This window comes from Calypte anna, chromosome 5A (genome assembly GCF_003957555.1).
Source record: "Calypte anna isolate BGI_N300 chromosome 5A, bCalAnn1_v1.p, whole genome shotgun sequence".
In the NCBI taxonomy this organism is placed as follows: Eukaryota; Metazoa; Chordata; class Aves; order Apodiformes; family Trochilidae; genus Calypte; species Calypte anna.
Genome location: NC_044251.1, coordinates 38,277,131 through 38,291,742, shown reverse-complemented (window position 1 = coordinate 38,291,742; position 14,612 = coordinate 38,277,131). Strand labels below are relative to the sequence as shown.

General features: G+C 52.9%; 3 protein-coding genes across 3 annotated transcripts; 1 reads left to right on the top strand and 2 right to left on the bottom strand.

Annotated features, from left to right (window-relative positions):
- Positions 1-407: 407 nt before the first annotated feature.
- Positions 408-1,714, bottom strand: GPR135 (G protein-coupled receptor 135). The gene has a single exon (XM_008501092.2). The coding sequence runs from the start codon at positions 1,712-1,714 to the stop codon at positions 452-454; it is 1,263 nt and encodes a 420-aa protein (XP_008499314.2). The 3' UTR covers positions 408-451.
- A 1,548-nt stretch (positions 1,715-3,262) lies between these two features.
- Positions 3,263-7,846, bottom strand: L3HYPDH (trans-L-3-hydroxyproline dehydratase). Its single transcript, XM_030452392.1, has 5 exons — positions 7,296-7,846; positions 6,070-6,239; positions 5,667-5,789; positions 4,701-4,838; positions 3,263-4,427 (listed from the first exon to the last, which is right to left on the bottom strand). The coding sequence occupies exons 1-5, from the start codon at positions 7,816-7,818 to the stop codon at positions 4,302-4,304; spliced, it is 1,080 nt and encodes a 359-aa protein (XP_030308252.1). The 5' UTR covers positions 7,819-7,846; the 3' UTR covers positions 3,263-4,301.
- Positions 7,847-7,957: 111 nt separating this feature from the next.
- JKAMP (JNK1/MAPK8 associated membrane protein) lies at positions 7,958-12,506 on the top strand. The gene is made up of 7 exons (XM_030452393.1): positions 7,958-8,010; positions 8,202-8,293; positions 8,834-8,988; positions 9,964-10,170; positions 10,591-10,772; positions 11,327-11,403; positions 11,691-12,506. The coding sequence occupies exons 1-7, from the start codon at positions 7,998-8,000 to the stop codon at positions 11,907-11,909; spliced, it is 945 nt and encodes a 314-aa protein (XP_030308253.1). The 5' UTR covers positions 7,958-7,997; the 3' UTR covers positions 11,910-12,506.
- Positions 12,507-14,612: the final 2,106 nt, after the last annotated feature.

Here is a 14,612-nt window from a genome sequence, read left to right as displayed (position 1 = left end):
ACATTCTCCTGCCATGATGAGGTTTTCACAGTGTGGTGTTTTCAGAGTGTCTTCCAGCTGCCAGCGCTCAGCTTCCAGTTGCTTTTTTGGCACTTAACAAGCAGCTCACACAGCCAGTTGGTTTGGCCTCTATTTGTGTGGCTGTCTCTTAGCTTCACTGTGGCACTTTCTGTGTGGGACTGGAGCAAACACTTTCCTTCTTGCAGTAAAGCTCCTGCTCTGGCTGGGCTCAGCAGCTGTCACCAGGGTCTCAGGCCTGCTGAAAGAGAAGGGAGAATTCCTTTCCCGGTGTAGCTCTTGCTGTTCACCAAACCAGAGCTCACACAACGGAGAAGAAACCACCCCATGGCTCAAGCAGTCCTGTCTCCAATTCCCTGGCAGTCTGGGTTCTGAGCACTGGGGCTCCCTACATTATTTCTTCAGGACCCCGAGGCCCAGAGCCTCCATCCCTTCAGAGGCTGGTGTTGACAGTGTCCACTTTAGCCTGCAAGGCGGCCTCAGAGATGGTGTCTGGCTGCCCATCCCGACAGAAGAGCACAGCGGGGTTCTTGCAGGCCCACATGGCCACCTCTCCCCCACTGGCTGGGCTGGAGGAGGACGGGGCACTGCCCGGGGGGCCATTGTGCCTGTTGAGGTAGCGCTCCCGGACGCGGTCAGCCCGACGCTGGGGCTCCAGCCGGCGTGCCGGGGCTGAGAGATAGGCTGCTACGTTGTTCCTAGTCCTGTAGCCACCCTCACGGCTCCTCCGCAGCAGCACGGAGATGTTGGGGTTGCGGGCGGCGTAGATGAGGGGGTTGATGGCGCCGTTGGCCCAGGCCATCCCGCTGGCCACGGCGTCCATGGTGGGCGAGAAGGGCAGGTGGCCGGCGGCGGCCGCCAGCCCTAGGATGCAGTAGGGCCCCCAGCAGCAGATGATGGAGACGATCATGATGAGGACGGTGGTGGCCGTGCGCATCTCCCCGTAGGCCCGCAGCAGGTGCCCGTAGGTGGTGAGGGGCCGCACCCGGCTCTCGGCCATCCGCACCGCCCGGCAGATGTTGTAGTGGCAGAAGCACATGAGGGCGAAGGGCAGGAGGTAGCAGAGCACGATGATGGCCGCGCCGTAGGGCGGCCCCAGACGGGAGGATCCCCAGGGCAGCACGTAGACGCAGCGGTAAGCTCCCGGACGAGCCTCCCGCTGCCCTTCGCCCGCCAACCCGTACCAAGGTCCGGCCAGAGCCAAGGCTGCCAGCCAGACGGCGGCCAGGAGCTGGGCAGCGCGGCGGCGACCCATCTTGTGTCGGGGCTGGCGGACGATAGCGCAGTAGCGGTCGAAAGAGAGCAGGGCCATGGTGAGGGTGGCGGCGATGCCCAGCCCGGCGTGGAGGGCGGCGCTGGCCAAGCAGAGGCGCTGCCCGAAGAGCCAAGAGCCGGGCGGGCGGCTGAGCAAGCTGAGGAAGGCGAGGGGCAGGCAGAGCAAGGCCCCCAGCAGCTCCGACAGCGACAGGGAAAGCACGAAGGCGTTGGTGACCGTGCGGAGCTGCCGGTGCCGGGCGATCACCAGCACCACCGCCCCGTTGCCCAGCGCCGAGAGGGCGAAGATGAGCAGCAGCGCCAGCGCCTGCGAGGCCAGGGCTGCCACCGACCACCCCGCCGGAACCGCCTCCGCCGCCGCTCCGCTGCTCTCGTTGCCGCCGCGGGAAAGGTTTCCCGTCCCGGCCGCCGCCGGCTCCATGCGCAGCCTCATGCCCCGGCCCCTGCGGCGGCTGCTGCGGCGCTGCCCGCCCCGGCACCGGCCCCGCCCGACGCTGACGTCCCCCCCGCCGCCGTTGCCCGGGGAACCGGACGGGCCCGCCCGCACCGCGGCCCGGGGCGGGAGAGCGGAGCCCCGACAGCAGGGTCAGGAGAGTAGCGGGTCCACGGAAGAGCAAGGAGGCTGTGAAGGGATCCAGCACAAGTCCTGTGAGGAAGGGCTGAGTGAGCTGGGGGTGTTGAGGAGGCTCAGGGGAGACCTCATCACTCTCTACAACTCCCTGAAAGGAGGTTGGAGCCAGGGGGGAGTCGGGCTCTTCTCCAGGCAGCTCTCAGCAAGACGACGGCATGGACTTAAGCTCTGCCAGGGGAGGTTTAGGTTGGATATTAGGAAGAAATTCTTTACAGAGAGGGTGATCAGACATTGGAGTGGGCTGCCCAGGGAGGGGGTGGATTCTGCATCCCTGGAGGTTTTTAAGAAGAGACTGAATGTGGCACTGAGTGCCATGGGCTGGGAACTGCAGTGGTAGCGGGTCAAGGGTTGGACTTGATGATCTCAGAGGTCCTTTCCAACCCAGATGATTCTGTGAGTCTCCCACCATCATGGCCGAGCTGCAGAACCCCGGACCAGACATCTCCCTCTCCTACTCACCCACATCAACCCAGCCCTTGGTCGGGGAAGGGTTCCCACAGTCCCCTCCCCACAGGACTCGTCTCCCCTCAGGGCTCCTGTTCCCTCACAGCCCCCCCTTCCCTCTTGGTTCCTCTCCTCTCACAGCCCCTCTCTCCTCACACTTCCTCTCTCCTCAGCCCTTCTCATGCTTTCTCTCACCCCTCCAGACCCGCTCTCCTCATGGCCCCTCTCCCCTAACAGCCCTGCAGCCCATCGCCATCAAACACTCCAGCAGAGACCAGGACCACCCTCCATGCACCCCGAAGAGAGGGGACAGGCTGGGGACAATCTCTCCTGTGAGGCAGCAGGACGCTGCTGCCCTGCTCTCAGCCACACTGGAGCCGTGTGGAAAAATATTTTAGGGATGGGTACAGTGAAGTACAATATGGGTACAATAGGTAATGAAGGCTGCAACCAAATCTGAAGAGCTCCTGACTCTTCTGTGCTGGACCTTTCTGGGTTTTTTGGGGCTTGCTGCCCCAGCTCTTCTGCAGGAGTCAGGCTGGGGGGCGCTGATCACAAGGGGGATGCTCAGGAGCTGGAAACACGTGGAGGAGTTTGTGTGTGTGGTGAGGGTCTTTGTCACTGCTTGCTCCCCTGGAGCAGAGGCTGTACAGGATTTATCCAGGGGTTACAGGAAAGCTGAGAGCAAGGACTCCAGATGCCAGCCTACAAAAACCTCCACTAGAGCACAACCAGTTTCTGAAGGAGGGGATTTTTTTTTCTTCTCATTACAGAGTTATCATTTTGAAGCTGACAGAATACACTCATCCCAGGTTTTCCTACACCAACCTTTTCCAAGCTCTCCAGTGTGACTTACTCCCTTCTGTTGCATGAGCTACTGGGAGACAATCACTCTAATTTCTGTGTCTCATTTTAATGAGGCACACTCCCCTGAGTGTCTTCAATAAATGAACATCATTTTGTCCCAGAGACACAGTGGAAATTACAGGCCACCAGTGGCCTGAAGCTCTGCTCCTGCCAGTGCAAAGTCTTGCCTACAGCCCAGGGCTTCATTTGTTTTTTTTTTTACACCAGCAATCTTCCCTCCAGGGACTCTGGCAAAGAACATATTGACTGCACTCTACTATGCAAGCTGCCCCAAGGTTGGGACAAAATCATCAGTAAATAATCTTGTAACCAAAGGTCATGGTGGCTCAGACCTATGAATACAGCTGCTCCTGTTGAAAGTTAACCACAGGGTACTTGCAGCCAATGGTCCAAGATAAGCAAGCAAGGAAGGTTTAGGGAAGCAGCATGGCATGGACTGGATGGTTGGAAGGTCTGAGCAAACACCTGCATCCATCTCCAGGGCTCTGGCAGGGGTGGAATGGGTGAGGAAGGGGCTGTCTGGAGAGGTCTGAGCAGGGCAGGCCAGGGAAGCTGGGACAAGAGACAGAGGAGTGAGACCAGCTGAGTATGAGGCATGGAAGGAGAGATGACAATCCAAACCAGCAGCTGTGAGACACTCAGCAGAGTCCAGGAAATGAGTTCCAAGAGTGAAAAATAGACTGGGAAGGCAGTGTCTTCAGCTGGGGTTTAATAGGAAGCTGGCTTTCAAATTACAAATTTGGCACAAAGAAGGCACAAAAACTTGAAGACAGCTCTCCAAGATCAGCTCAGTTTTCTGTGAATAATTATTGAAAAGAAAGAAGAGAAAGATTATGGCTTCTCAGAGCAGCCCATCTATGCTAATTTCATTGCACCCAATATGCTAATCAGAACAGGGGAACACTGCCTGTTATCTTGAATCCCAGTAGATACCATCACACCACCAAAGACACCACCAGCAGTTCCCCTGTTGCTTGAGGACTGTTCCCCTTACAACCATCTGTGTGGACATACTGAAGGGGAGCACATGGGCAGGAGAAGGGCAGCACCATCAGTGAGACTCAGGTCACTTGAACAAGAAGCCATACTTCAGAGGGTCCTCCTCCTCAACAGTGAAGGTGGCTGTACCAGTATAAAAGGCTTCTCCAGAGACTTCCACGATGACAGCATTGTAGTCCCCAAACTTAGCTTTCTGCCAGAGGGATGAGGATCAGGACAGGGGCAACAGGAGGTCCTCTGCTCCCCCAGCTACACAAAATGCCATTGCTACCTGGCACTAACACAGAGACACCTGTCACCAAGCAGCAGAACGAAGCCTCACTGTTACTTGCTTCCCTAATAAAAAATTCTTCCTAATACAAATTCCTTCCATCCGCCCCTCCCCAGGCAGAGGAAGGCTCTTCTGCTTCTCTACTGAGTCAAGGCAACAGCATTTTAGAGGGAACAAGCAGCACAAGTCACTTGCCTTCACTGCCTTCCCAGTGAACATGGACCCTGTGGTACTGCTCCGGAAGGTTCTGGTCTGATCCAGCTGGATGAGTCCCTTATGGTACTGCAAGGCAATGCGAGCTGTCACACCTGAACCCGTTGGACTGCGGTCAACCTACATTTAGGAGAGAAGAGGAACCAGCTCTGGTATTTTGGGGGTTCCTAGAAAACAATATTGATCCCCTCGCTTCTCTTTGCCACCTCCATATTGTGCTTAGGGGAAATCTGCCTGGCCAAGGGGATTGTACAGAATCTTATCACAAATAAGCAGGTTTGGGGTACTTCTGGACTGTTATCAGCTTTGGCAAACTAGTAGGGATGAGTGATCTAATATATAGGGTGTGCTTCCCAGTATCATAGCAAAAGGACTGAAAGGGGCACAGGCCACCACCCCCATTCTCACAAGCCAGTGTAGGATCAGTTCTCCTTAATGCTGAGAGAGCTGATGGCCAGCCTGGCTTTTAAAACCTCCAAAAATACATCACTGAACAGCTTCTAAGGTGATCTGTCCCAATGGTCCACACTCCTCCCCGACTGGCAAGTCCAAGCAAAACTGCACCTGCTATTTATGTGACACTTCACTCATGGCAGACCAGGATAAAACTTCACACACACACACCCCCCGCAGATCTCCAGCAGCCGTTCTCTAGATTAGGACTTTAAGGACATGCACTGTGCTTGTTGGGATCCTACCTCAGTTCCTGAACACCTTGGAAATTCCCTGCTATGGGGCACGGGTGTGAAATGGCTCTATTTAAGATGTGAAGTATTTCTGTCATAAGAGGCTAAAACTGCAGATGTGAAGGGACACTCAGCTCTCCCTGTAGCAGAAGCAAAGATTGCTGCCCACAACTAGAAGCAGCAGAACCATCCCTCATCTCTGCAGAAGATGTAAGAAGGGAAAAAGGAGGGGTCTCCCATGTCCAAGAGCCCTTTTCTGTACCTGTTCATCTGCAAACACACAGATGTTGGTGGTGGGTTCCTCACTAAAAGCATCTTTCCCATCTGTCAGTATGGTGCCATAGAGGAAAGCCAGGTCTTCACTCTCAGGGTGATGAAGCTTGAACTGGGAAGAGCACAGAGAGGTTCACCATCCCATCAAGCAGCTGGGCTGCCACAGGACATTCAGAATAGCTTCAGGAGACCAGAGGAAGGGACAAAGCCCCACTGCTGTGTTTCCACCTCCTCACATCCTTGTGAGGCTGGAGGAGGACTGAGAAATTTAAGATGGTGCTGGAAGGAGGGGACTCCCACTCATTCTGAGTATCTCAGAGGAAGAAAGGGTCTAAGTGTGGTGTAGTCACCCTGAAGGGAACACGCTGGGGTACTGCAGGGCTCTGCCATACCTGTTTCTTCACCGCCTCCGTCACCGTGCTTGCCGCACTGACCAGGTCCTTGGTCTTTGAAGAGCAGACATCCAGGCCCAGCTGCTCAGCACTGAGGAAAGCGTAGAAAGTGCCACCATAGCCAATGTCAACTACCACCTTCCCGTGACCAGGGACATCGATGGCCAAGTCTGGGCAGAGAAAGGGAGGGTGGGGAGGGGAAGAAACCCTGCTGAGCCATGGGCTCACACGTGGAGTGAAGGACCCCAGCAGCATGCAGGGAGGGGATGGAGATGATGACTTGAGTGATCCTATGCCAGAGAGTGTTATGAATCACAGAACCATAGAATGGTCTGGGTTGGTTTTGGTTCTGTGGAAGGGACCTTAAAGATCATCAAGATACAGCCCCTCTGCATGTGCAGGGCACACCTCCCGCTAGATCAGGTTGCACAAGGCTTCATCCAGCCCAGCCTTCAACACTTCCAAGGAGGTGGCATCAACAACAGAATCACAGAATCAGTTGGGTTGGAAGGGACCTCTGAGATCATCGAGTCCAACCCTTGATCCACTCCCACTGCAGTTCCCAGCCCATGGCACTCAGTGCCACATCCAGTCTCTTTTGAAATATCTCCAGACACGGAGAATCCACTACTTCCCTGGGCAGCCCATTCCAATGTCTGATCACCAGAAAGAAATTCATTCTAATCTCCAACCTAAACCTCCCCTGGCACAACTTGAGACCCTGCCCTCTTGTCTTGCTGAGAGTTGCCTGGGAAAAGAGCCCAACCCCCCCCGGCTCCAACCTCCTTTCAGGGAGTTGTAGAGAGTGATGAGGTCTCCCCTGAGCCTCCTCTTTTCCAGACAACCTCCCCAGGCAACCTATTCCAGTGTCTTACTATTTTTGTGAAGAATTTTTTTCCTCATATCTAACCTAAATCTCCCCTCTTTCAGTTCAAAACCACTACCCCTTGTTCTGTCACTATCCTCTCCGGTGAAAAGCCCCTCCCCAGCTTTCCCGTAGGTCCCAGAAAGCCACTCTAAGGTCTCCCACCAACCTTCTCTTTTCCTTGCTGAACAATCCCAACCTTCTCAAGACACACTATGCCATCCCCGATGGCCTCATCCTGCCTCCGGTGGACATCGGAACGAGGAAGGGATTTGCCAAACACCCCTCAGCCAACCCACCGTCCCTGCCACAACCACCACCAACCCTCCCCGACAGCCGGAGCGGCAGGACGGGTCCCCACCGATGGCAGCGGCGAAGGCGGGCACGCTGTGGAATCGGACGGGGTTACCGCTGCGGCTGCCGTCCCAAGGGACGAAGGCGGTGACGGGCCCGCAGGGGCAGCGCAGGCGGACGGGGGTCTCGGGGCTGCTGGGTGCCGCCACCAGCCCGTAGTCCAGGGCGAAGCGACCGAGGGCCAGGACGGCGTGGCCGCACATGGCGCTGTAGCCGGCGCCGTGCAGGAAGAGGGCGGCCAAGTGCACCCCGGCAGCGGCGGCCCCGCCGCGCACCACCACCGCCCCGTACATGCCGGCGTGTCCCCGCGGCTCATGCACCAGAGCCCGCCGGACGTGGTCCAGCCTGTCCGCCATCTCCCGCCGCAGCGACAGCAGCGACAGTCCCCTGGCCGCCGCCTCCTCCGCCGCCTCCAGCCGCGGGACGATGCGCAGCGGCTCTCCGCCCGTCTGCATCTCCACCGTCTGCAGCACCGGCACCGAGGGAGAGTGGGGAGGCAGCCGCACCCCCGCACCCACACCCGCAGCCATGGCCCGTGAGGATCTGAGGGGACCCGATGGGACAGGAGGGGACAGACACACTCAAGCCACGCCCTCCGTGGGTTTGGCCACGCCCCTTTCGGGGCGGAGCTTGTCTCCTGCCGTGAATGGAAGTGACGTACGCGGAAGTGTCTCGGCGGAGGTGGTGGGCTTGTTGCTGGGTTACCGGGATGTTCCACTCCGGTAGGACGGGGCGAACCGGGCAGGGGTAGTGGGCCTGGCGGTACCCGGCCGATAGCGGGTGGAGCGGGTCGGGTATGGCTCTCGGGACCTCTGGGATACCGTGGGCCAGGGCGGGAGCGGCGCGGAGCGGAGCCTCGGGGGATCCGCGGTGAGGCCGTAAGGCGGTAACGCGGGGTGCGCTCTCCCCGCAGCGGTGGCCATGCATCCCGCCTGCCTCGGGCTGTACTGCGGCAGGACCGTCCTGTCTGTCAACGGCTCCGTGGAGACCTACGGGGACTGCGGGGTGAGTGCGGAGCTGGGCCCGGCCCGGGGCTGCACAGGGAGGGCAGAGCTCCCTGACCGAGAGCGGGAGCTGCTCGGTGAAACGTTCCCCGAAGGAGGTGCCGGAGGTTCGGTGCTAAACATGAGCCGAGAAGAGGGGGGCAGGAAAAGCTGGAACAGAAGTGGGAGGCAGGGAGAGCTGTGCTGAAATCCCAGTGGTGCTGGGCTGGGGGTAGGAAGGGAGGGTGGAAGAAGAGGGAACGAGATGCTCAGGGGTTGGGAGCAGCCTGGTGAGTGACCTGAGCAAGGAAAATCAGGTGGTGTGAGAGCAGGAGTGGAAAAGGGAACCTTAAATGAAGCCTTTTCAACACTCTTCACTCTTTGCTTCTGTTGAGAAGTACGAGGCAGAGAGGAAAAGGTCAGTGAGAGACATCTCTGAGATTAATGTGTCTTTAAAACCCCGGTGTGTTTCTTGCCTCAGTACTTGGAGCTGCTTTTCCAGCTGCAATGGGTTGTTTCTGGTGCTGGGATACTTTGTAAGCACAGCCTCTGGTTTCTGTAGGTGTGCCCCAGAGGTCAAAGAACTGATGAAAACAAAATCTGCCGGGAATGTATGGGATCCCCAGACCACTATGACTGGCTCTACCTTGGCTTCATGGCCTTGCTGCCCCTGGTTTTGCACTGGTTCTTTATTGAATGGTATTCAGGAAAAAAGAGGTTTGTACACCCCTCCTTTGAAACAAAAGTTCTTTAAAAATCTAGACCTCCTTGCCTGTCACTGCCCTCAGGACGTGATCTGTGTCTTTCTCATGTGGTGGTGCTCATTCCACTTGGCAATTTGGGCTGGATTGGGTTTCCTGGGCATCGTGTCATCCCCTCTCCTGAGCCAGCAACCCAGCTCTGGAGGCTCCAAGCAGCAGGGCTGCACACCTGCAACCAGAGAATGGGTTTGGGGTTTGTTTTCAGGACTGTGTGTACTGGGTTTGGGTTCTGATGGCAGAGCTGATGTCACCTTTACATCAGCATCAAGGAAGTTCTGTAAAACAGGGGTTTAAGGCCACATGTAGCCATTAGGTCCTAGACTGGAACTTTTAAGAAAAGTAACAACTCTGGAGTGTGCTAAACACTGAAAAGTGAGGACTTGCAGCTCTGAAAAATCTTCCTGCAATCACAGGTAACAATGTTATCCCTTCTGAGACATGAGGGGTCTTGTCCTGGCTCCTGCTCTCCTGGGAACTGCCACAGCCTGAGCTTTGCTGTCCCTCACCTGGCAGGATGCCACAGCAAGCAGATAAAGGAAAAGCTTTTTCACCGTGAGGGTGACAGAACCCTGGCACAGGAGCCCAAGGAGGTTGTGGAGTCATTCCAACTCTGGAGTGGAGTCTCTGGAGACATCCCAACCCCACCTGGATGTGTCCCTGTGTCACCCACACTGGGTGACCCTGCTCGATGCTCTTTTGAGGTCCCTTCCAACCCCAAACCATCTGTGATTCAGTGCAGAAGCTGCAACTTTGCTCAGTCACTTTTTACACCCTAAATCATCCGAGACTGTCAGTGACTTCCAGCTCCAAGCAGCGTTGTCCTGCCTGCGGTCTCAATGAATATTAACCCTGCAGAAGGTTCTGCAGTCCCCTGGGCCCCAGCTATCCCAGCCGGTGATCCCGTTTCCTCTCTCCCTCTCTCCTCCCGCAGCTCCAGCGCCTTGTTGCAGCACGCCACCGCCCTGCTGGAGTGCAGCATCGCAGCCATCGTCACGCTGCTCATCAGCGACCCCGTCGGCTCCCTCCGGATCCGCTCCTGCAGGGTGAAGAAGCTGTCGGACTGGTACACGATGCTTTACAACCCCAGCCCCGACTACATCACCACGGTGCACTGCACACACGAAGCAGTCTACCCCCTGTGAGTTGGAGAGGCTGTTGTGCTCCTGCCTCTTGTGCCCTCCTGTTACACAAATGTGCTGCTTGCTGCTCACTCTCAACGCTGCAAAAAGTGTTCAGGTGTAACCCAGAGGGATGAGTGTCAGTCCTCTGAGCTTGTTCTGTGCACTGAGTTGTTTTTTAGATGTGAACCAGTTAGCAGCACCTGATGACTTGCTGGGTTATCAAAGTGGAAGATTTAATTTTTTTCCCCTTTGCTGCATCTTTACCTTTTCCCCCAGGACAAGTAAGCTCATTGCTGAGTGTTTACATCCTCTGATTGTAAATTACTTAGATCTGGCTGACTAACCCCAAATTCCCTGGTTCTGGGTCCAATCTGCAGGAGAGGAAGTGCACACTGTAAGGAATTTCTCTCTTTTTTTTCCTTTTTTGTCTGTTTCAGATACACCATTGTGTTTATATATTATGCCTTCTGCCTGGTGTTGATGATGCTGCTGAGGCCTCTGCTGGTTAAGAAAATTGCCTGTGGTTTGGGCAAGTCTGATCGATTTAGAAGCATTTATGCAGCACTCTACTTCTTCCCTATCCTCACTGTGCTTCAGGCTGTTGGGGGTGGCTTGCTCTGTGAGTTCTCTCCTAGTAACAATAACAAACACACCTGTGAACACAGGGTGACAAATGGGAAGGAGGGAGGGAAGGGAGGTGACACTTTTTGCTTTGAGAATAAGGACATGGTTTAAGGTTGTTGTGAGGAGGCTTCACCTGAAGAGGCTGCTCACAGGGTAGCCCTGTCCTGAACAACTCTACTGGTGCTGCTTGTCCCTAGAAGGGAACAGAGCAGGCATGAGAGGAAACTGCTTCAGAGGGAGGTAGTTCCACTTTCTGCTCAGGTAGAGTTGGTCCATGTTCAGAGATGGATTGAACTGTTAATTTTGGGAAGTTGAGCTATATTTGGTTTAGCTTCTAACGTACTTGTCACAGCTGCTACAAGATTCCCACACCACTTTTCTCATTACCTCCCTTTTTCCATCAGTAATTTAAGTGTACAGTAACCCCACCTAGGATACTCCCATTGTTTGCATCTGACTAAAGTTAATTTGACAGATGGAAAAACAATTTCTGCTGAAATGTAGAGAATTTTGTTTATTCCTGCTAACATGCTCAATGTTTGCCTTTAGATTATGCCTTTCCTTACATCATACTGGTGCTCTCCTTGGTTACACTGGCTGTGTACATGTCTGCTTCTGAAGTGGAGGTAGGTAAACGTGTTTTCTGCGTGGAAACTCATATGGAATATTTGTGTGAGCAGAGACCACTTCTCTCTGACCCTTTCTCAGATGTGGATTCTGCAGTTAAGCCTCTTCCTGGATGACTTTCTGCTCTTTGCTGGAGGAAGCTCCTGTGAGGCTTCCCCCTTGTGGTGTGCTGAGAAACTGTGTCGTGTGGTGGAAGCTTGAGTACAGTCTGTGCACAACCTGTAACATCTCTTAAACCTCAGGTAACAGGCAGAATGCTAACACTCTACTGTGTTTGTTTTGCAAGTCTTTCAAGGATCTTCTTGTCAGGAAGAAAAGGCTTGTTGTCCTCTTCAGCCACTGGTTACTTCATGCCTATGGAATCATCTCCATTTCCAAACTGGATAAGCTTGAGCAGGACCTCCCCTTGCTTGCCCTGGTGCCTGCACCTGCCCTCTTCTACTTAATGACAGCAAAGTACACAGAACCCTCACGGATACTCTCAGAAGGTGGAATTGGACATTAAAAGAAGCCAGTGCCACCAACGCTGTCTTCATGGCCTGAATGAAGCAATTTTTAGTGCTTGTCAGACATTGGAAACTTCTGTTTTAAAAGAAGCCGTTGATGCCCAAGCCTGCTCGGTGAAACACCTCTGCATCAGACTGTAAAAATCTGCACTTTGTATTCTTCCTAAGTGTCTGTTACAGACACAGGGAATGTCTTGTATCTATTTATTACTGTGAACCTGCATAAAAAACATGTGACACGCTAGTACAGCAGTTTGCTTGTATAGTTTATTCCCTAACACAGTGTTTTAGGTGTTGTATGAATAGAACAATAGAGCCTGGTTTTCAGTAGACTTTCAAAAGACAAATAGAGCTTGAATATGCCATAGAGCTGGGTTTTCTCATTACCTACTCCACCTTCTGTTCCCCACCAGTGGAAACAGGCTTTCATCTTCCATCAAAAGCCAAAAAGATGTTGAGCATCTCATTTATTCCTCTTGATGCTTTAGTCTGGCTGCTGGGGAGAAAGAAAGGAAATGCATTGTTATCTATAATGTACAGTTTATGCTCTCTGTACTTCCTGCAGATGATTAAACAGCAGTAGCTTTCCTACTCAATCCATTTTCTTGAATATACATTTCCATCTAAGATCACATTAAAGATTTTTTTTTCTATACCTTTTGTCAGCAAACCATTTGTTGGGGGTGAAGCATCTGTTAACTCCATATGGGTGAAGCCTTTGCTGCACCTTTCAGCACAGTTGCCTCCTCTGAGAGTGTTTTGTGCCTGTCTAATCCCTTTAACTGTTTAAATTCTTGGCTGTAGCAGTGCACATAACTGAGTCTGTTTCCATGCTGCAGTGTCAGTCCTGCCTTTTCTATTCTGTTACCCATCAGCATTGCTGAGGACAAGAGCCTGCCAGCGGCTCAGGTGCTTCCAGGGGTGGTGTTTGGGTCAGGCTGCCTTGAGAGACCACTCTCCTTTTTCTCCCTAGGTTTGGTTTCATTACAGCTGATAAGACAGGAAGGACATGGAGCTGTTGGAGCAAGTCCAGAGGAGGCCCATGAAGATGATCAGAGGGCTGGAGCAGCTCTGGAGCCAGGCTGAGAGAGTTGGGGTTTTCAGCCTGGAGAAGAGAAGGCTGCAATGGGGAGACCTTAGAGCACCTTCCAGTGCCTGAAGGGGCTCCAGGAAAGCTGGGGAGGGACTGGGGACAAGGGCAGGGAGGGATGGGACAGTGGGTAATGGCTTTAAACTGGAAAAGAGAAGATTTAGGTTAGACAGGCTGAGACTTGAAACTTCCCAAAGTGGGGGGAATCCACCACTTCCCCTGGGAGACCATTCCAATGTCTGACTGTCCTCATGGTGAACAATTTACCTCTTGTGTTCAAACAGAATATCCCCAGGAGCACCTTGTGCCCATTGCCCCTTGTCTGGTCCATGGGGCTCCTTAATAATGACTTTTAAAACCATAGTTCTAGACCTCTGAATTCATCAGTCTGAAAATTAACATTTTCTACCTAGCAATACAGACAGAACTTGATCTCCTTATGGAGATTAATAATTCCCTTAATTTCCAAACAAAATCTTACCTCTGCATGCAAGACCTCGTTTGTTTGCATGCTGTTTGTTGGAGCAACGAACCTGTCACTCAGCATTTCACAGAAAAAAAGCCATCAGTAAAGGTGTTATCATCATAGAAAGGTTTGGGCTGGAAGGAACCCTATCTATAGCCTTTAAAAAGAAAAGTAACAACTCCCAGGTGACATTAGCTGTAGCAATGAGTACATCTTTTGCTAGACCCAGAGAACTGTGTTAATTTTGAAGGCTGTAGAAGGAGGGGCTCTGGTACAAGCAGAACTTGTAGGAAAGCACCATGGCCTCACCAAACACTGACCTTCATGCCAGGCCCCTGTGCTTCAGCCTTCAGCAAAGCCTGGAATGGAAAACACAAATGAATAAGCTATTTTTATTGCCTTTTCCCACTAGCATTAAACAAAATAATAATGTAATGACAACCAAAGAGTTAAGTAGAGGCAGTGAGATGGATGCACACATGCAGTCTGGAATAACCAAGCAATGTTTCTGTGCAGGCTTTTTGTGAAGCAAGCTGCCCTGCAGGTTTCACACAGGGAGTGCTGGTTCTGCCCTTCAGATGAAGCAGGATTGTCCTCTGCTCTACGTTCACTCTCCCTCCCCTCTCTGCCTGACTTCCTCCCAGGGACACACATTCCCTTCCTCTCTAAATTCATCATTCCCAGGCTCCCTGTCACGTTACCCAGACCAAAGATTAGGAAGCAGCCTGTGTGCCTTTCAGCTCTGTGTACATCTGGAAACATCTGTAACAAGGCAGTGGTGACACAGTGACCACACCATTGACTCATTACAGATGGGACTGCTAAGGAGCAATAACTAAAGCAGAAATCTATAGGATTAAAGTTAAAAAAGAGGACTTAGAGCAACAATTTTGGCTTTTATGTGCCTAGGGCCCTGTGTAATATCAATCCTTCACTAGACAGCAGTACAGAATATGTACATTTAAAGAGAAATTACAGTGCAAATTGCCTATATGTAAAATTCTAGAGAATATAATCTCTAGATTAATTTATTAACTAATATATATAATGGAATTAACTAACTAATTAGATAATAATATAATTAACTAACTCTACAATATTAACCATATATCGCTACAGTAATAACCATGCAACCACAAGATAAGG